Here is a 21,987-nt window from a genome sequence, read left to right as displayed (position 1 = left end):
AAACAATAACAGAAAATGTGCAAATGGTAAATGTGCTTAGTGGCTTCTTTTCTTCAGTTCTCACCAGAAATGTTGGTGGTGATTGTAAGTCTAAAATAATGAATGTCAGTGAAAATGAGGTACGATCAGAGGCTAAAAAAGAAAGAGAACAAGTTAAAAATTACTTAGGCAAATTAGATGTCTTCAAGTCATCAGAGCTTGATGAAATGCATCCTAAAATATTCCAGGAGCTGACTGAGAAGATATCTGAGCCATCTCTGGAATACAGGAGAGATTTCAGGACTAGAAAAGGGCTAATAGAGTACTCAACTATAAAAATGGAATATAAGGATAACCTGGGGAATTACAGATCAATCATCTTAACTTATTTACCAGGAAAGATTATAAACCAAATAATTAAGCAATCAATTTTCAAATCTCTATAAGATAATAAGTTGAGAAGAAATAATCAGCAGGGATTGGACGAGAAAAAACTGTGTCAAACCAACCTGACAGCTTTCTTTGACAGGGTAACAAACCTTGTGGCTAGGGGAAGCTGTGGATTTGGTACACCTAGAATTTACTAAGGTTTTTGATACAGTCTGACTTGACCTTCTCATTAACAAACTAGGGAAAAGCAAATTAGATAGAACTACTATATATTGGGTGCATAACTGGTTGGATAACCATTCCCAGAAAGTAGTTATCAATGGTTCACAGTCATGCTGCAAGAGCATAATCAGTCTGGTTCGGCAGGGATCAATTGTGGCTCTGTTTTGTTCAATATTTTCATCACTGATTTAGTTAATGACATAAAGAGCACACATAAAGTTTGAGGATGATACTGTGGTGGGAGGGATTGCAAGTGGTTTGGAGGATAGGATTATAGTTCAAAATAATTTGGACAAACTAGGGAAATGATCTGAGGTAAATAGTATGAAATTCAACAAGGACAATGGTAAAGTGCTCCAGTTAGGAAGGAACAATCAGTTTCACACATACAAAATGGCAAATGATAGCTTAGGAAGGAGTATTGCAGAAAAGGATGTTAGGGTGAGGGTGGACCACAAGCTAAATATAAGTCAAGAGTGTGACACTGTTGCAAAAAAGGCAAATATCATTCTGAGCCCTTTGAACAGGAGTGCTGTTAGCAAGGCACAAGGAGTAATTCTTTCACTCTCATGCACGTTGATTAGGCCTCAACTGGAATATTGTGTTCAGTTCTGGGCCCAGATTTCAGAAAAGATATGGAGAAGTTGGAGAAGGTCCAGGGAAGAGCAACAAAAGTTATTAAACGCCTGGAAAAAAAGACCTATAAGGGAAGATTTAAAGAAGTGGGTTTGTTTAATCTAGAAAAGAGAAGACTGAGAGGGCACATGGTAACCATTTTCAAGGAAACAGATTGTTATAAGGAGGATGGAGAAACAAGTTCTTAACTTCTGATGACAGGACAAGAAGCAATGGTATTAAATTGCATTAAGGGAGGTCTAGGTTGGACAGTAAGAAAATATTCATGTGAGAGTGGCTAAGCAGTCTTATAAATTTTCTAGGGAGGTTGTGGAATCTCCATCATTAGAGATTTTTAAGAGCAGGGTAGACAAACACCTGTCAGGGAATGTCCAGATAATGCTTAGTTCCATCATGAGTGCTGAAGACTGTAATAGATGTCCTCTTGAGGTCCCTTCTAGTCCTATGATTCTATGATTCACTGCTCATTCCCTTCTCCAGATTTTTAATTATATTCACTACTTGTTCTAGTATTCAAATTTGAGCTATCCAACTACTGATCTTTTGCTCAGTTAAAAGCTAGACATATTTCTTATTTAATTTCTGCTCTATGACAGAACTTTACCTTTTGCATTTCTGGTTATTTACGTTCTTTTACACTCAGCCAAACCCTCTCAACGTTTCTAAAGGAGAATCAATGTTACTTGGATTTTTATATCCTATTTGGAAAGACTCAGATTTACTTATGCCAAACTCACACTTCTTTGTCCTTATCACTCTTATTTGCTTTTGTCATTGTGTCTTTTATCTTTCTGATTGTTTCATCCTGTTTACCTCATTGTGAAGTAAGGTTTAGAGGTCTATAATCACAAGATTGCGGTAAGTAGTTGCATCTGCTCAGAGACTAATACCTTTGCAACATCTCTCATTTCACATTTGCATTAACCTTTTCTAGGATGGAACATGGCCCAGTAACTAAAGCGTTGAATTTAGAGTCAATATGGTGGGCCATGAGTGAGCTGCTCAGTGCAGCTCCTTATGGATTTGAGTCCCAGTTCTACCATTTACTTGCAGTGTGACCTGAAGTAAATCACTTAACTTTTCTGCACCTCTCCACCTTCAAGAAGTGATTAATACTTAATTGCATTATAGGGGTATTGTGAAGCTTACTTCATTAATATTTTGTAAAATGCTTTGAAATTCTCACTGAGAAAATGCCATAAATGTCAGATTTCCATTTTTGTAAATATTTCCATTAATAGCATTGTTTATCAGTTTCAGTGGGACTGTCCTAATTCTGAGGGAAAATTCCCCTTAAGAACCAATTATGTCAAAGAATCCTTCATTTTTACCACTTTCCTGATTTCTGCCTCAACTGCCTTCATCTTTTCTTGCTCTGATCTGTTCCTCCGAAAGAATTTATAAACACAAGTACAAAACAGCTTTGTCAACCTTGTATCCATTTTGTTAGGAATTCATCCACTTGTCAAATCCAGAATGCTAGTCCTATCATGAATTCATTGGTGTACTGACAGTTTAAACTTTCATCATATTTATAGAGAAACAAGGTGCATGAGGTAATATATTTTATTGAACCAACTTTCATTTGAGAGATCAGGCAATCTGGAACACTTTTTATTCTAGGGGTGCTGAGAGCCATTGACTCAAGCTGTAAACCCTGTATATAATGGAAACTGGGTCAAGCAAGGGGGTGAAGCAGAATCCCCCAGCACTCCTAGTTCCAAGAACTATGGATGAGATAGTCAAACTTTCTCACCAATCGAAGTGGCTTGAATAAAATATATTTCATCACCCACTTTGTGTCTCCAATGTCCTGAGGCCAACATGGCTACAACAAAACCACACACGCCGTATTTATAGACTATTCAGAAGACTCTGAATAACTTGTTGAAACACATTTTGTCACTTGAACAGAAAGTATCTGTCTCTCCCTACACAAGTAGCATTGAATGTGTGTCATGTCTTCAACATTACAAATCTTAGAGTCTTACCACATAGGAAAATGCAAGTTAATATTTTACATGAAATAACCTCAGGAATATAACCTGAAAGAAAACAAAAAGCAGTCAAGTAGCACTTTAAAGACTAACAAAATAATTTATTAGGTGAGCTTTCGTGGGACAGACCCACTTCTTCAGACCATAGCCAGACCAGAACAGACTCAATATTTAAGGCATAGAGAACCAAAAACAGTAATCAAGGTTGACAAATCAGAAAAAAATTACCAGGGTGAGCAAATCACAGACCAGAGGGGCAGGGCGGGGGGAAGTCAAGAATTGGATTAAGCCAAGTATGCCCCTCTGCTCTCTGATTTGCTCACCTTGATAATTTTTTTCTGATTTGTCAACCTTGATTACTGTTTTTGGTTCTCTGTGCCTTAAATATTGAGTCTGTTCTGGTCTGGATATGGTCTGAAGAAGTGGGTCTATCCCACAAAAGCTCACCTAATAAACTATTTTGTTAGTCTTTAAAGTACTACTTTAAAGTGCTACTTGACTGTTTTTTTGTTTTGATAGTATATAGACTAGCATGGCTCCCCCTCTGTTACTATATAACCTGAAAGGTCTGACCACTTGTAAGGATGCTAAAGGTACCACATGTCAAGAAAATACCTTCCATATCCTTCTCCTTTTGCAATGAGAAATTAGCAAAGCATCGTGGAATTTTTTATACTTACCTCTTTGAACCACTGTTATCCTGTGCATTTTGTACTTGTTCACCACAATTTGCTCACTTCAGTAAACTCTTTTAACTGGCATTCAAATAACCAGACTTCTTTATGAACTGGCATTCCATCGCAGCCAGCTACTCCTCTGCTCTCCCACCCACAGCAGCTCCCCACGTGGCATGACCATGCTTCAGCCACTCAGAGCAGCTCCTCATGAGGTGCGTCCACGCACCGAGCTGCCCACAGCGGATCCTTGCATGGAACCCCACCCAGAATGTATTGCAACCTCCTGCATATCCAGCATATTTGAATATCCGGCACCCTCCCAGTCCTAGGGTTGACAGATATCAAAGAGTTTACTATAGCAATGAACATAAGAAGCAAGTCGTATGATGCCTATGAAACATCTTTCACTCCAGAAAGACTTTAGAGCCCATAGCTTGTGATTTCCAACATGCTGAGGATCTAAGCTTCCCAAGAATGTGAAAAGACGGGGCATAATTTCAGAAGAATTTCAAGTGGGGCCAAATTGTGTCACATATAGAACATCCTCTGTCCTGATTAGCATCATGAGTTACAAAAATGTAAGCAATTATTGTTTACCTGGTGATTGTGTACAAATTTGGTGGTGGAAGGATGGGAATCCCTGCTTGCATGCCACTCCAAATAATATGCTTTTTCCTGGGTGATTCCTTCTGATTCATTATTAAATCTAGAATATAATCACTGTATGTATTCATTATAAGGTATTTATTGTAGGTAGTCAGGGTTATCCATAGTATTAAGCTGTAATGCAAGAAACCTGCAGGCCTATATCCCAGATGAACAGCTAAAGCATATTAGCAAAGTAATCTACCATAAGTGATCTTTCTCCTGGATAAAGTACTTACTGCGCCTCAATTTTGGGGAACCACATAGGGGAACTGAATCTAAAGCTGTGCTGGTTCATCCAATGCCAGAACCAGTTGGCAATGCAAAATAGACATCAGGGAAGAAAGCTATTAGCAGGGTCAAAGATAAAGATTTTGGGGATGAGATAACTGCCATTAATATATAGTGATAAGCATCCTAATCTATTAAACTATAGAATAAGTATACTTGAGAATTTCTTGGGGAGAGAAAATGAAATGTAGGCATGGTAGGCTGGGCTAGAATAAAGCGATGCCAACACCCTATGAAATATCCAGGCTTTTAGGCTAGAGAGCTAGTAGTTCACTTACTTGTTGTTAATTGTTGTTGTTATTGTTAGGAGTGTTGCAGACTCAAGGTGTGAGTTTCTCTACCCTTTATCAACTCTTACCTTAGCTTTACACTATAACTTAGCCACTGAACACTCTACTTGCTGGAACCTTCAACTTCATTGGGCATGCTAAGGGCAACGCTAGTCCTACATCTCTGACCATCAGGTCTTCAGGAACGGGTGGGAGTATTCTAGACTAAGTAATTCTTTATCTTAGTAACGTTATCAGAAGGAGTCCTAGAATTGTATTATATTCTAATCACCTTGTGCTTTCTGATGTTTGTTACTCTTTCGTGTCTTTTAATAAAGATGTTGATGACTTGGTATTATCCTCAGTTTGAGTGCCCTTGCTGCATGCCCCCAGGGTTCTGTCTCTCTCTTTGTAACCTGAATTGGGAAAAGAACAAAAATGTCTTCTGGTCAGATGCAGCCAGTGGCAAGCCATAAACCCCATCCCGTAAATTCACATCTACACATAGAAGACATAATGGAGCACATAGGTCTACAAAAAGTGGTGAGATGCGGGGGGGATGACAACAGTGCATGGTAAAGGGGAATTGCTCTTCTGCTTTAGTACTGCCAACAGTGAAAGCTCCAGAGTAGACCACACACGGGTGTTCTTATTGCAATGATACTTCAGAGACCTGGGGTCAGTTCCAGTTGCTGCCCCGGACTTTCCTTGTGACTGCCCAGCAAGTCATTTAAGGTTATGATTTCCAAAGGGGACATGTTGTGGAGGGTTTGGGGAGGGTGCTCAATTTTCAGATGAGCAACTTGAGGGGCCAGCAGGGTTTAAAAGACTCTGGCCTTCCTGATAGCCCCTTCCTCTGGCTACAGCTCAGCCAATCAGCACAGAGGTTTTAGATTTCAAACCTAATCAAGGCTCACTTCAGCTGGTCCACCACCCTCTTGGCCCATACGGTGGGTTGCTGCCCCTGGAAAAGGTCTCCTCCCATGGCTAAAGGGCTTGCTGCTGCCTCCAGGGAAAAGTCTCCCCCCAGCAGCTAAGGGGCTTGCTGCTGCCAGAGAAGGAACACTTCAACTGGCCCCCCCACTGCACCCACCCTTCACCCATACCAATATAGTGCATGTAGAAACCAAATATTCTTTCTTCCTACATTCTTCTCAATTAAAGAAACATTCTGGGCCCCTGCATTATTTTCAGGGATCACATTTATGCAATGATGGGAGGTGGGATACTTGGTGGATGGCCAGTTAAGAATACTGTTGCTGCACCTGTGTTGGCAATGTAATGTGTGGGGACACCAAAAATTCTTTCTTCTAATTTTGAGGGTCTCTGCATTATTTCCAGGGTTCAACATATTTTCAGGAATCGGGAGGAGAAAGAAGAAAATGCAATGGGGGAAGATGACGTCAAGACCAGCGAGCACACCCAGAATGCTACTGGAATGAGGGAACTATGGGATAGCTTCCCACAATGCACTACTGCAACAGTTGATGTTAGCCAGTTTGTGTGTGGCGGCAATGACTCGACTTTTTTGGGAGCATGGTGGAAGAGAGGATGGTCAAAATAGAACCTATAAATTCCAGTATTAGAAAATTGATATAAATAAATTCAATTTTATCTCATAGCGTAGACGCAGCCTCAGACTCTGTTACCCTTGTTATAGGGGTATATTACAATACTTCCTTTGTCCATCTTCTTCTTTTATATATTATAAGTCCTCTGGGACAGACTTTTACCATTTGCACATGCAGTGTCTACCACCATGGGGCACAGAGGTGCAACTGTAATAAAGAAATGTAGACACAGCCTGGAAACCTTACTTGAGCAAAATTTAGAACCTAAGAAAATGTAACCTTTGCCATACTAAAGTCATCAGGACTGGGGCATGCCATCATGCAGTCCTACTACCTTGAACTATTCTCAATCAGCAGTCTACAGCAACCAGAAATTTCCCTAACACCCTCTCTCCCAAAATCTCTTTAACAACTAGTTAGATGCAGCATTGCCAATTTAGACAATGGTTGGAAACTTGAAACCGAAACATTAGTACACACTTTAAAAGCATATGCTGTGCATGGTGAAAGACTTCTATCTGACAAAGTATAATAGACTTGAAAAGTATGAACAAAGACTGGCTTTCTCACACAGCTGTTGTTTTTTCTGACCGTGTTGGTGCATTTGTTTCAGGAATGTTGACCAACGTTATCATTTCAAATTATGCTCTGTAAGCAGGATCTGAATGAGCTCTCCTGTGACAGCTAGTGATGAGGCAGGGGAGATGGGGACCTTATGGACCAGACTGTATTTATATGAACTCACCCACTCTGCCTAGGTAGCCAATAGGCAGAGCTCTGCTGCCCATGTGATGGCTTTTGGCTGGTGTTGGTTATAAATCATTTTAATATTGAATGTAGGGGTCCTGAAATGTTATCTTCATTATATGAGTAAAAGGCATGAGAACTGTACTTAGTCTGTCCTGATGGAAGGGCTCACCCTTGCTGCATACTTTTTGGCAGAACTGAGCTCCGGCACCTCTAGGTTTAGCAGTTCATAGCCCCAGGAACTCTGGACTTAGTGCACCAGTTATGAAAATAAAAAAAACTTGCTTAAACTCCGGTGCTTCTTTCATTACAAATTAAACACTGGTCACCCTCACCTAAACTGTACTAGCTAAGGGGTTTGCATGGCAGATCCCAATGTGTGGAGCAACATAGGTGTTTTCCTTGGTGGTGTGGCTTGTGCCTAAGAGTTATAGCGTTATTTGACTTGCCCCTCTCCACATATGGAAGTTTTTGCATACCCCTAGCCATTTTATTTGCCTGTCTCTGTACCTTTTCCAACTCCATTACATCATTTTTGAGATGGAGTGACCAGAACTTCATGGCATATTCAAAATTATAGTTCAAATTATTTCAACCTGGGAAAATCCACTAGCTTTCTCAGGAATGATCCTTGGCTGTTGTTTTAAAATGCTGCATTCATTATTATTGGCTTTAGAAAATATCTACCAAGATGGGATAGATCCAAATAATGAGGTTGATGGACTACTTTTGCTGCTAAGTTCAGAAAACACAATTGCTATTTTGTTGTGCAAGTCTACTGTTGAAACCACTTGGGTTGTTAAACAGTGCATCTCTGTCCAGCAATGGAAGCTACATTTGGAACAATCAGAGAGATGTCCATTGAAAATGTACTGAAAGAAGCAAAGACTCCATTTAAGAAGTTGACTAATTAGGACACATATTCCCTCCTTAAATGAAGAAGACAAAAAGTGTTTGACAAGACAGCTGAAAAGGTAAAATATACAGACCTGATTCTTACAAATCTACAGCATCAGCTTCTGGATTCTATCAATCTCTATGTAGTGTTTATAGATGTCTGTCTTAAAAAACACTAGCAGTTGAGTGGAATGAGACACTTCTTGCAATGGAGTTGCTGTGTGATCAGGACAAACTAGAAAATTTAAGCACAGAGTGGAATATAATATGATCAACAAATGATTTCACTTCAACATTTTCTTTATCATTACTAGTGGTTCAACCTAATTTTTGTGCTATATGAGATGAAAGAAGCAAGAATTCATCTTTTTCTAGTACCAGTCACAACAGCTAGACAACTGAGCATTTTTTTCTGCAGTCAGTGTAATGTTGTGTTCTGAAAGAAGTTGCCTTCTGTGCGATCATGAGCATATCATGCAGGACGAAAGGTACCAAACACATGAGAAGCCACCAGAAACGAATCCACTGCACTTGAAAAGCTCATTTACAGAGTTGTGCAAAATTAAGCAAGAAGGCTGTCGATACAGTGCTCCATGGTAGGCATAGTAATTTCTGTGGTGCTTTAAAACATGAGTTCAATGTAATAAAATGGTTGTGAAACATTTTTTAGTTTTTACTATGGCACCAACCAGCCCACCAACAGTTTCACCCCTCTTTGGTCTTTGTTCCCCCACCCCTGTATTTTTGAACACCTCTCTAATTTCAGTTCCTGAGGAAAACACTGGCCACGAGTGCTGTTGTAGAGTTCAAAGATGTAATAGTGCAGTATGAATTACAGTTCTTTGTATCTTTTAATAGCTTTTCTTAAAATATTAGTAGCTAACATCAAAATTAATAGAGCACTCACTCCCTTTTGAATCAGTCTGAATAGCTCTGACAAGAGTAGTACGCAAAAGGAAGGGAAGTAAATAACTGTAGAAAAGCAAGCTTTTGGCTCCTTAATACAGACATCAGCCTCTGCCATTTAAAACCCATCAGTCCTCTTCCAACTTGGAACAGTCTAACACCATATTTCTTGACTCCCATTTATTAGCAGAGCCATTTGTATTTCCTGCCTGCCAGAAAAAACACAATAAATGATTTAAGGGTGAAAATCTCTTCTTGGTTCCACAGACTGGGACTCAAGTCAGAAAAGATGAGGATAGTATGTTTTTCTGTTCAATTTCTCTCCGTGGGCCACTGCCAGCCCACATCCCTGTCTCAAATGTACAAAATTGTGCCAAAGATTGAGGAATTAAAAGGTTTGGTCCGACATTCTGAAACAATGGCAAAAGACCTTAAGCAGTACAAAATGGATTACTTTTGGGTCCCATTTCAAGAGTTCAGTTAACAACTTTCCCATAAACATAGGGCAAAGAGGGGAGCAAGAACAGATGAAAGTGGGTCAGGGAACAGAGAAGATGAAGAGTGGCATCTCCTTTGCGTGTTCTTAGCTGTCTGTGGCACAGCAGCTTTTCTCATCTCACTCTGAGGGATGGGACTCTGTAACAAGGAAAAGGAGGGAAAGCAACAGCTGTGTTTGGCATGCTTACCACAACATAGTGGCTGTTAGTGAAAGATTTAATGTTGCTTCTACCTCTGGCCCCCAAAGAGAGGAGACATAGTATTATATGGCCAAAAGAGCCCAATAGGTACAGGTCATGGAGTAGTAGAAACTGGGTAGCATCAGAAAAATGCAGAGTCGGTTGGATACACCAAATGAAAGCCCCAGTCCTGCAGACACTTAAGCACATGCTTTGTTTTACAGGTGAGTATAGTTCCAGTGAGGGCTACTTGTGGGCTTGATCTTTAAAGGTGCTGCAAATTCTGGCCCCAAGCCAACAAAACACATACAAATTGTCCCAGTGGCATCACTGACACTACTCACATACTTCAAGTTAAGGAATTTGACAGATTGGGGACAGCGTGTTTAGTATGCTTCAGAATTGAACCCGGTATGCAGGCTGAACCTCTCTAGTTCAGCACCATCTGGTCCAGCATGATTTTAGTTAGCCAAATGTTCACTTACCATGGGTGTGCCCAAGTCTCCTATGGTCCCATAAAGTTTGGTTGCAGCCACCAGTCCTGGATTTCAAGCTGTGTCTATACTATAAAGCTTCGTCAACAGAAGAGGCCTGCTGTCAACAAAACTAGAGAGTGTACACACTACAAATGTGTTCTGTATGGAATCTGTTGGAAGAACACAACCTTTTTCCTGGCAGAGTTATGTCTTGGAGGTTTGAGAGGTAGTATTTAATCTATAGACAGATTCGGTCGACAGAAAAATAGCGTAGACGCTCCAGGGGGCCCTCTGTCGACAGACGGGGCTTCTGGTTCAGCAGGCTACCCTGTTTGCAGAGCTTCCAGTTTGCTGTTCTGTCAACAGAGGGCTGGACAGTCTGGCCACTCTCTATTGACAGAGGGTGTCAATAGAGGGAGCCCCTATTAGGTGTGAACATATTCTGTAGAAAGAGGTTCTGTTGAGAAATATCTGTCAACAGTGACTTCTGTCAACAGAATGTGGTAGTGTAGACACAGCTTCAGTATTCTGTGCTGTTATCTAGCTTTGATTTACCCCTAAATCTTTTCTAAGAGCCCAGTAAGCAGTGAAAGTGTTGGTAAGGACAATGTTGACCTCCTGTGCTCTGGTAAACTCTCTGGTTCAGCACCAGTAAGGTCTCGAGGGAGCTGGATGAGAGAGATTCAACCTGTATTTAAATGTCTGCAGAATTGGGACCCAACTTATCAATAGTTACTTTTACATCCACTCTCCAGAAATGTTCCTTGCACCTCCCAGAAGAGTAGAAGTGCTTAAAATTGACCTTGTACCAAATAAAGACCAAAAGGGAACATTTAACTTTTAGTCAAGAACTAATTTAAATCCCTCCTTTTCATATGATTGCTCGTGGGACTATTTCTTAAATTAATCTTATGCTATACTTAGGGCTACTGCGTCAATTGTGAAGAGACAAATCAAAGCACAAAGAGAAAAAGGTGAGGGAAAAATCAGACTGAATTGTAGAATTATCTCTAGTAAGCAGAGCAAAAGAAGCTATCAGCCTTCTATTATTTGTCACTTGAGGTTAAACCTGAAGAAAAAAGAAGGGGGTCTTTTGATACAGTCCTTATCATAGAGAAAATTCTGGACTCACTTTAAAATTTTAACAAATTAGACCTAAGGCATTAAATGTAAAAAGACTTGCTTTCACTCTGTTGGAACAAGAGTATAAATTCTCTAGTGAGATTAGTGGCATTTTCATATTTAAGTGTGTGACCTCCTGAGTGTTATACCTATGAGGCATATAGTTTTACTCTATTTAAGTTAGAATGTAAGTGCCAGTACTAATTTTTTATCAATTACATATGCAACAATTTATATATTTAACCATTCGTTTTGGAGAATGAGCTTCAGCTGTGAGTATCAATGGAAGCTGTGTGATTGTAATTATTCATAGCTTTTAGAGGTTTGAGGACATTTTCTTTTCCCTAGGTTGCCCTTAAGACAGGAGTCTCAAATGGGGAGGTTGGCCAAATTGGAGAAACCCTTCCTACTTCCGGGAGAGGTGCAAGCAAGTCCAGGGAAAAGAAAACTTTTTCATCTGATTCAACAGGAAGACAATTCTCTTGAACTCTGTATTTTTAATTATATGCAAAGGCATGTATGCCATTCATTACATGATCACACAGGGAATTCAGGGAATATGGCAGTTGTTCCAAAATGTAACTTCATCATTCAATGTGTGGCCCTCAGGCCTTATTCACTGCCCATCAGACAACTTGTATGCTAAATAAGTTGTACAGGCTGCTGTTCTTCCAGTAGTACCAAATACATCAACGATACCATTAAAAGAGTGACAACTTCAACAAATTGTCAAACCCAACACTTTTCTGTGAGAAGTTTTAGTATAAATTAAAATTCATGATACATTGATAAATTTATTAAAGAAACTGAATGATTGGGTTGCTTGGAATATCAGGGTGTCACATCTAGTCCTAGGAAGGTCAGACTAGAAAGCCAACATCTGCTTCCCACTCTAGGGCTAGATCCACTTCTCTGTCAGCCCACAAAAGTGCATTATAGTCAGACTAGTCATGACTTTGATGAGGAGTCCTAGTCAGAGAACTATCCTGACCCACTACCTATCTCTTTATTTCCTAGTGATGCTGTGAAACCCATATGATCTATCTAAGGGTTTCTCAAGCTTCATTGCACCACAAACTCCTTTTGACAATAAAAATTGCTACAAGAACTCACGAGGAGAGAGTGAAGCCTGAGCCCATCCAAATCGCAACACCCTAAACAGGGGCCCAAGGTGAAGCCCAAGGCTTTCAGCCTGATCTGGGGAGCCTGTAACCTGAGCCCTTCCATCCACGTCTGAAGCCCTGGACCTTCAGCCCCAAGAGGTGTGGTTCAGGCTTTGGCTTCCGCCCAGGCCCCTAGCAGGTCTAAGGTCAGCCCTAACAACTCCATTAAAATGAGATCATGACCCACTTTGGGGTTCTGACCCGCCATTTGAGAATTGCTGATCTAGCTCAATTCAGATAAATATAAGACTTTCTGGACTTGCTGCAGATGAAGGCTGATCCACTGGCAATTCCACTGGAAGAATACCAGGAAAAATTACAAAAGCTGCTGGTATCCGAGGGGTAACCAAGTTAGTCCGTATCTTCAAAAACAATAAGAAGTCCTGTGGCACCTTATAGACTAACAGATATTTTGAAGCATAAGCTTTCGTAGGCAAAGACCTCCTTTGTCAGATGCATGAGTCGGGGTTCCAGAGGAGGATCTAAATATAGAGGCTCAGGAAAAGGAGGGAGTCCCAGTCAAGAGGAGGGCCAGAGTTGACAAGGCCAATTCAGTCACAGAGGATGTGGGACATCTGTACATCTTTCATACCTCTGTGACTGGATATCTCACAGTGCCCATCAATGAGAGAGGTTTAGAACTAGAAAGTTGCTCTGGCAGATGTCTGCTTCTTTGATACAAGCATAAAAAAAAGGCAGATCATTGCTACAAAGTGCTTTTTCAGGACTATGAGCAATTTTTTCACTTGACTGAGTCATTGGTTGTCATAGGCTACGTCTACACGAGCCCCAAACTTCGAAATGGCCATGCAAATGGCCACTCTTTCGAAAGAATGGGCCAGGGATTGAAAATGAAGACTGTTCTGTCAAAAGAAGATCCCTGAGGAGTGTCTACACAAGTTTTCTTTTGAAAGAACTTCAAAAGGGGGCACTTTTCCTGAAACGGGAAAGGAAGAGTGATTTTGAAAGGAGCACTGCGTTCTTTTGATTTACTTTCAAAAGAATGCTCCATGGGCTCTTTCGAACGAGCCCCCTTCTTTCGAAAAATCATTTGAAAGAACTTGCTAGTGCAGACGCAGCCTGACTTTAATATCACTTTCTAACACTGTAGACATTCTTTTTAAGTTTACTGTTGAATTAAATGTTAGTGGGTGACAACCCATGCTTTCCTGGCACAGTTCTGTAATTTAACAGTGCTAAACAAAGATCAGAGTCCAACTCCCCAGCCCTATTCAGTAGTCTTTATTATTTTGACAGTTTTACACCAATGTGTTGAATTGGGAATAATAGGGATTGCATCCTGACTAAATCCATACATCACTGAAAATGCTTAAATTCTCGCCTGCTAAACAGTAGTCCATTGTCAGGTATAGTGAATCTGACAAAAAAAATTTGATATGTACAATTGGTTAACAGTAATTTCTTCTAGTAAGGTTATCTCAGGGAAGTGAGAAAAGAGCCTAGGACAAAATCATAGTTTTTTTTTCCTTTTCCAGATAACATAAACAAGTTTATGCCTGCTTTGTTCCTGGGTGTCATGCTACCAAAATGGGCGAGCTTTTGCTTGATCACCTATATTTTTGACGTAGTGACAAGTCTCAACATCTTTCTCAATATGTCACTGTTGCTCTGAAGCCCATATGTTATGTCCCAGGCCCTTCTTGTAGATTTTTTGATTTTCAAATGACCTCTATTTATCCTTTAAACAAAATCTCATCTAGGACTGAGAACTTCTCCTTTAATGATGATAGAAACCGTGACTATGCATCCAGTCAGCCTGTATGCTCATAGCTTGAATTACTTTCTGAATCGTCTCTTCCTGAGCAGTAGTTAAGTCACATTTTCTCTGAAGCCACAAAGTTTTGTGGGTCTTTATCAGTCTGACACATACGAAATCTAGATCCACTGTCCTTTTGTCAAATACTCTAGAGTGTGTCTGCAGCCACCAAATCTCCCTCAGGTTTGTATTCAATCTGCTGCACTGGACTGATGCATTTAATGGACCCATCCTTTTAAATGCTAGCTACATCGTCCTTATGCCATTTTTTGATCAAAAAAGCCTTTTAGTCACAGTAACATCTGCCAGAATCACAGCAGAGAAATAAGGTCTCATGGAAAGATCTGTAGATAGGTCTCTTCACTAACCTAGGTCCCATGAGTCCTCATCTGGAGTTCTTGAAGAAGGCAGTCTCTGACTTCCATTTCAACTAAGAAATACAGCAACCTGTGGTCTTCTGAAAGTCTTGTTCTAAAGGGAAGGTTAAACTTTGGACCCTGTTGTTCTCAGAACACTACTTCTATCTAAATAACACCAAACCATTTAGAGAATCCTCCAGATGTGCAATTTATAGAGAGCATTACAAATCAGATCTTAACTAATTGGAGATTCTCTAATTGGATTTTCATTTATATTTAACTGTGTTATGAAATAATTTTAGCCCCACCATTGGGAGACAGGACATTCCATGAAAGTTCAAGCAGTGATCCATCGACTTTCAAGGTCAGAAGGGACCATCCTGATTATTTAGTCTGACCTCCTGCACATTTCAGGCCACAGAACCTCACCTATTCACTTCTGTAGCTTCTTTGTGAAATGTTCCAATACTAGAGAGATGTTGGGGATGCTACTTGAAGTGCAGTGCATATGTTTAATTAGCATTACTCCAGTGCACTAAATATCCAAGTTTTATTCCTGGCTCTGCCACATGCTTGCTGAGTGACTTTGTATATCTCATTTCTAATCTCTTTGCTTTACTTTCCCCATTTGTAAAATGGTAATTATCTCCTTTATAAAGCACATTGGGACATACCAATGAAAAGTGCTATATAAGAGTTGAGTGTTATTATTTGTGTAAGAAGCTATACTGCTCTGCCATCCACACCTACATAGCTGGTGAGTGGGAGGAGGAACTTGGGTGATGTAGTGAGAAAAATTAGGAATCTGAGACTAATATATGAGATTTCAGGACAAAAAAAGACTTGTGGGAGAAAAGACACCTCTCACTGCTCTGTAAAACATGACAGCAAGATGATTAAAGAAGCTCCATGTGCTGCCCTCGTTCCAGCTCTGCAGCCTGCAGGAATGTGCAGTGTGCATAATGCAAAGCTACCTGGCCACCTGCTTCCAGGAGGAGTACAGAGCCAGACCCTGCTGCATCAATGCACAGGAGCTTCCTGATACACAAGCCACCTGGCTAGAACCTGCACTCCAAACCCCACATACCCAGCCCCACCCCAGGATACACATACCCATCTAGAGCCTTCACCCCTCTCCTACATCAAGACTTCCTGCCCAGCCCAGAGCCCCTTCCCACACTGTGAACCCCTCATTTCTTTCCCCAGGCCAAGCCTCCCTGATTCCTGCAATTGTGTGGCTCATGATTGGCTTTTTTTTGGGTGGGTCAATGGCTCATCAGAGGAAAAAGCATCCCCACCTCCAATCTAGAATGATGATCAGGCACATTCTGTCCAGTGGGGATGTAACCTGTTATTCATCACTTGCAATCTCTTGACCATATTACTGCAATGAATTCTACTTGAGGCAATTTGTGAAGACCACACCGGTGCTTCAGCTACGGCAAAATTTGGAGGCTCATCCGCTTAGCAGTGTGAACTTTAGGGAACATAACACATGTCCATTAAAGTCTTTAGTGGCCTCCTATTTGCATTCATATACCAGTCAAGATGTTTATTTTTATCTGTAGTTTTGGACCTATATACATGGAGGTGTTTAACCTTATGTATTGCTGCTATGCAAGGGTCGTACACTGAGACCTCAGCTGGGGTGAGTGATGTCCCTGCTCTACAGCATTGGCTGAGAGCCAACTGGCCTTTAGCTCATATGGTAGAGTGCAGGGCTTCAGACCCACTGCTCATAGGTTCTAACCCTAGGGCCACCAACCCAAGTCTGTTGGCCTTACACAAGTAGTACTGTGTTTTCACTGTTTCTTTTCTTTTAACTCTGGGGAAAGCAAGTAGGGTGCTCTTGGTTAAAGATCCTCAACTCTGCAACCTACATCAGTGACTAAATCTGATTTTCAGGATACTCTGTGAGATGAACCTAAGAAGTTCAGCTTGCTCGATGTTAATAAATTATAATAAGTATGCATGCCTAAATGCTTTTCAAATATTTTTATAAACAGCAATATTTTTCTTACGGAAAATCTCTGAACTCCCTTGTAAATTCTATAGCTTCCTTCTGAAAACCATCCTTTCAAACTCTGGCTAAAAAATACCTGTTAAGCAATTTAGAATATGCTTCTGCATAGGGTTTTGTATCATTGTAAAACGGTTATGGAGCAGGCTGCACCAGCCATTAGCTTTTTAAAATATGAAGCTCACTTGATACCTGACCCCTTATTCCTTTTTTAAGCACCCCAAGTGAAATGGTACAGCAAGAAATAGCATTTAGGCTCCCCCATCCAGAAAGATAATCTAATCTCCACAGTGAGTTCACTGTTTAAAAAACATAATCTATGCTCTGAGGCTGAGTTACGGTGGACATCTTTTCTCCTTTTATGATTAGGAGGGCTCCAGTGTGCCCAGGTCTAGTGGAATGAGACTCCATTCATTCCTCCTGAAGCCACTCAAGTTACTGGAAATGATTTTGCTCATCCTGTAGACCAGGTGTGAGCAACCTTTTCACCTTAGGCCCTACGTTTTGTCCCTGCAGTTAAGCAGGCCCCACCATATCCCAACCTGTCTAATCTAATCCAAGTCAATAAAAATTTCAGTTATGTTCCTATGCCGGGGGGCAGGAACCTTTTGTCACATGTAAGAAAAGAGTATGTAAAATCTACCAACTTTATTGATCAGCATTATAAATGTGCCTACACATGTATAAAACAGTAACCATGTTTACAGAGATAGATGAGCCTAAGACCCAGCAGCTAATTGTGCTGCGTCCCCACCTTAATAAATTTCACAGCCCCACCAAGGGAGCCCGCTCCCCACTTTGCACGCTCCGGTGTACACAGGGAAACAAATGGCGCTTTCCATGTCCGTTTCACTGCACTCAGATCAAAGCACTGACAATGCAAAAGAAAGGAGGCGGGGCTGCCGCCAGACTCGCGATCCCACGTTTCTCTGGGCCGCCTGGCAGAGATCACGGCTAACGTGAGATTAAGCAGCTTTGCCTCTTCGGGTCAGCACTTGGTGCACTGTCCGTCTGTCCGGCTTCCCTGTCAACCCCAGCAGCAGAAACCAGCGGCAGCCGCACCCGGCACCGCCCGCACGAGGTGCAGGACAACCCCCTTCGCCCGGGGTCGAAGCAGGGAGCGGCGAGAGCCGCCTCGCAGCCCCCACTCCCTCCTAGCAGCTGCTCAATGGGCCACGCAGGTGGCGCCCAGAAACTCGGGCAGGGAATGACCCCGCCCAGCCTGAGCTTCACGTGGGACCCTGGCTGCCCCCTCCGCCCGGCTCGTTCCTCCCTATGACGTCATGCGGCACCACGGCGCGCCTGCGCACAACGGCCAAGGCCTGTTCCTCGGGGGGGGGCTAGTGGGCGTGGCTCTGCGTGCGTTTGTGGCGGTGGAGGGGTGGGGAGAGAAGGAGCCCGCGTGCGTGCTTGTGCCTGGGTGGGGGTGCGCGCGCTGGTTCGCTTGCGTGACGGGCTGGGACACTGTCGAGGAGGGGGGGTGAGGCGCGCGCGCGCGCGCGCTCGCGCCCGCCGGCCGGTAAAGCGCTTATCGACGCCGTTACCCCTGGAGGGTGGATCGGGGTCGCGCCTCCTTCTCCATCCCCCCCATCCACGTGCGCGTGCACCGCGAGGAGCGAGGCGGCGCTGCCTCCCGCCGCTCCACCGGCCCCTGCATGGTGCCCTCTCCACCCTGCTAGCCGGAGCCGTGGCCGGCGGAGGGAGGGAGGGAAGGAGCGAGCGCGGCGGGCGGGGTCGCGGAGCCCGGAGCCAGCGTGAGGCGCGCGGGGCGACCGCGGCCCGCAGGAGGCGCGGGGATTCCCGGCGTGGCCGCGGGAGGCTGGGACTGACGGCGGTGCCTGGCGGGGAGCGCGGAGGGGATCGTGCCCGCGGGCCCCCCTCCCCCGGGCCGCCTCTCGGGCGGGCCCACCCGCCGCCTGGACCATGGCCGACGACGACGTGCTCTTCGAGGACGTGTACGAGCTCTGCGAAGTGATCGGCAAGTAAGTTCCCGGCCCGGCCCGGCCCCTGCGCGCGGGGAGAGGGATGCTCCGCTCGGCGCCCACCTGAGCCGCCGCCGCGCCCGGGTGGCACCCGCTCCCCCCCGCTGCGTGCGGCCGCGACTGCGCCCGCCTCTCGGAGCATGGGCGCGGAGGGGAGAAGCCAGCCGGTGTGTGTCGCGGCCGCCGCGCTCCGCCGGCTCCTCGAGCCCAGCCCGGCTGCAAAGAGCAGCCGGCGCCTGGCCCAGCGCCGGGGCTGCCGGCTGGCTAGAGCCTGGGGAAGGCTGTGCCGAGGAGCCGTTCCTCCGTGGGGGGAGCTGCGCGTTGGGGTGCCAGGTGTCTGCCTGTGCTTTGCTGCATAGTAACCAGCCCGCTAGTGGCAATGCCGGTGATACTCAGGTAATGCTCAGCCCCCGTGGGAGTCCCTTGCCTTGCCTTGCCCACCGCCCGCGCGCTCGGAACAACGACGCAGGAAGACAAGTTGGCCTTTCTGAATCTTATTATGCAACTGCTGTTAAGCCGCTGCTGAAGGCGTGCATCGCACCCCGAGTTGGGATAGCTGGTAACGTGGCACCGCTGATGGCTCACCAGTGTGGTAGGGTGTATGAAACTGACGATCCCGCTTTCCCACCCTTTTTTTCTGCGTTGGGTACTTAATTATATGAGGAAAAAATGTAGCGACTCAGTGTGATCAGGAAATTGATGGCAAATCGAAGCTAAAGTTACTCCCTCTTCTGTGACTGTCCAGTATTGTAACCCATTTTCTCAGCCTTCTTTCACATTTCATATCTTCAGGGCATAGATGTTTTGATTGCAAAATGGATATGGAAAGAAGATGCACTGTGTTTGCAGAGTGTTATAACTTCCTAATTTAATGCATAGTTCTCATTCCAAAATTGATGTTATATGTCTTGCAGCAGTGAAACTGTTTTCCTTTTGTTGCTGACAGTGGTTTTTTTTAGAGTCTGGTGTGAGGATGACTAGTTACAATATTTTTATTTTTTTAATGTATTGTGTGCAACATGACAGCTTAAGTGTTGATAACTGTTTGACTTGAAGACTAGAGCTAAAATTCTCATCTTTCTTGAGTGACTGTTTTTGCAGAGTTAAACTATCATGTCTGTCTTAAAATCAGATTGCTTTGTTCTTAATTAAATACAGATATTTGGGCATCCTTTATTTTATTCTTTATCATAAAGCTTAACTGTCTTAATATCACCTATTGCCTTTATAAGACATCTTGTTAACTATAAAGCTGTAAAGAGGCTTTTTGTTGGTTAGCATAAAAATGACTTAGGTAATGCTGGTCAACTGGAGAAGAGCTTCTGGTGAAAATGAACAAAATTGGTACTACCATTAGGAAAAACATTGTTGTTTGTGTTACCTTGTGTCACAAGGTTTCTTCAGGTGATAATGTGGACTATTGTATCTTGTATATTTTACTCAGGTGTGGTTAAGGTTAATAAAAAAGGCAAACAGACTTAATATATGTGCCAATTGGATATAAACAACAACTTTCAAAAGGGGTTATGCAAAAGGTTGTGGTAAATATTTTGAACTCTAAAATAACTTTTAATGTGTGTGCAAATACTTCTGATAAAAATAGCACAAACCCTATAAATGATGTACAGAACTTGAAAATGAATAATTTCTGAATCATGTGGTCTGTGAACCAGTGTCTTTTTGTGATGTAAATAAAGTGTCAGAACAGTGTTAAAGTGACAGCACTGTAGCAAGAAGTAGATTGGATTCATGCTGTCAGTGGTACTAACAAGTTTATGTCTGTTTAATTGCCTTCTTTTATAGTGATCAGAAAGGTATCGTTGTTCCAAAAGGCCATTTTAAGAAATAGGTCCATTATTTGTATAATTGTTGGTATTGAATAATATCCTATAGGTACCTGTTGGGGGCTGTAGTTGTAGTTTCTTACTTTGTGCTACCTCAGATCTGTGTAGCTTATTCATCTTTGAGCAGTCCGAGGAAAGCTAGTGTAAAACTGATCTGTATTGCTGCATATGCATCTTGCTAACTATCTCCCAGTAAAAATCAACTGCCTGTGTTTCTGTGATTTATTACTGATTAATACAGTAATTTAGCGCTTGCAAAAGAGCACACCTGGCCTTGATTTCCACTTTAAACACATGAAATATTTAAACTGTGTATAACTTATCTTTTCCTGTATAGATGGTTACCACTGCCATCTTAAGTAGTCACCCCTGAAAACATGTCCTTTAAAAGGAGAATGCTGGTGTTTGTGTTGTACAGATCTTAGAGAGGATATCCTTATACTTGTGTTCTGTTGATCTGGAACCTAGTTTACCTGGGATTTAATCTTCCAGCTAACTTAGACAAGTACTCCTTGTTGTGTCAGACTTCTTTTAAACTCCTAGGTTAATACGATTTTAATGAGCAAGAACATGGGTAAGAATAGCTTATTTTATCTGAACAGACCGATATTCTTAGTTGCTTTTAGCCTGTTGGAATATGTTACATTGTAACTTCTCATACTTATTAATTGGTTGAAATCAAGATTGTGATAATAAGTAGTGTTTCTTATGCATGAGTTCTGTTAGTGGGCATGTAAGATGGATGTTGGAGGAAAGGAGCGTGTACGGACAGTGGAGGACTAGATACATTCATAAAAGTGTATCTTCCAGAAAAATTTGAGGGAAGACTTTTTCAGTTGTATATACCATATAATGGATCACTTTATCCCTAACATAAAATGTTTTACTTTAAATTTCTATACATAGTTTGTTGTCTTTAATTCAGAGGTGTCCTGTAGGATGTCATTGGTCATGTTACTGTGCCAGTTATATGTTGTCTCTTGGATTGTTGACAAATTCGTACACATCCAGATGAACTCTTGAGTGAAGAATTAGAAAGTATTTGTGTGAGTCTTCACAAATGTAAGATCACTTACAGACAAATCTTTGTCTTGCTTTGTTTGGAAGCAACTCTCCTTTGCCATGGAGAAGGATATATACTAAAATATTTAAGTGTTCTCATTCTAATTGTGAGGCACTGAATTAGATTAATAATTCATCATAATCATGCTTTTTTTTAACTTAAAAGCTTAATTCTGATTACAGCATAGTCTGTATAAAACTTAAGTCTATGGAGAATTTTGCTACATGAGGTGCTGCCATGAAAGTCATTGAGCTCATTCTGTACCCTGTGATACAAT

At 42.3% G+C, this 21,987-nt stretch overlaps 1 protein-coding gene across 4 annotated transcripts in view; it reads left to right on the top strand.

The window, feature by feature from the left end:
* Positions 1-18,290: 18,290 nt before the first annotated feature.
* CASK (calcium/calmodulin dependent serine protein kinase) overlaps positions 18,291-21,987 on the top strand; it is a 384,458-nt gene continuing 380,761 nt past the window's right edge. For 3 of the 4 annotated variants that reach the window (XM_074995125.1, XM_074995118.1, XM_074995101.1), the window contains exon 1: positions 18,292-18,803. In XM_074995125.1, coding sequence (XP_074851226.1) covers positions 18,745-18,803 — 59 coding nt within the window. In that variant the 5' untranslated portion in view covers positions 18,292-18,744. Of the gene's footprint in view, positions 18,804-21,987 lie in introns of all 4 variants that reach the window. The other variant, XM_074995109.1, reaches the window with a different exon arrangement.

This window comes from Carettochelys insculpta, chromosome 1 (genome assembly GCF_033958435.1).
Source record: "Carettochelys insculpta isolate YL-2023 chromosome 1, ASM3395843v1, whole genome shotgun sequence".
NCBI classification, from domain to species: domain Eukaryota; kingdom Metazoa; phylum Chordata; order Testudines; family Carettochelyidae; genus Carettochelys; species Carettochelys insculpta.
The sequence above is the reverse complement of the archived record's forward strand: the minus strand, read 5'-3'. Positions and strand labels throughout refer to the sequence as shown.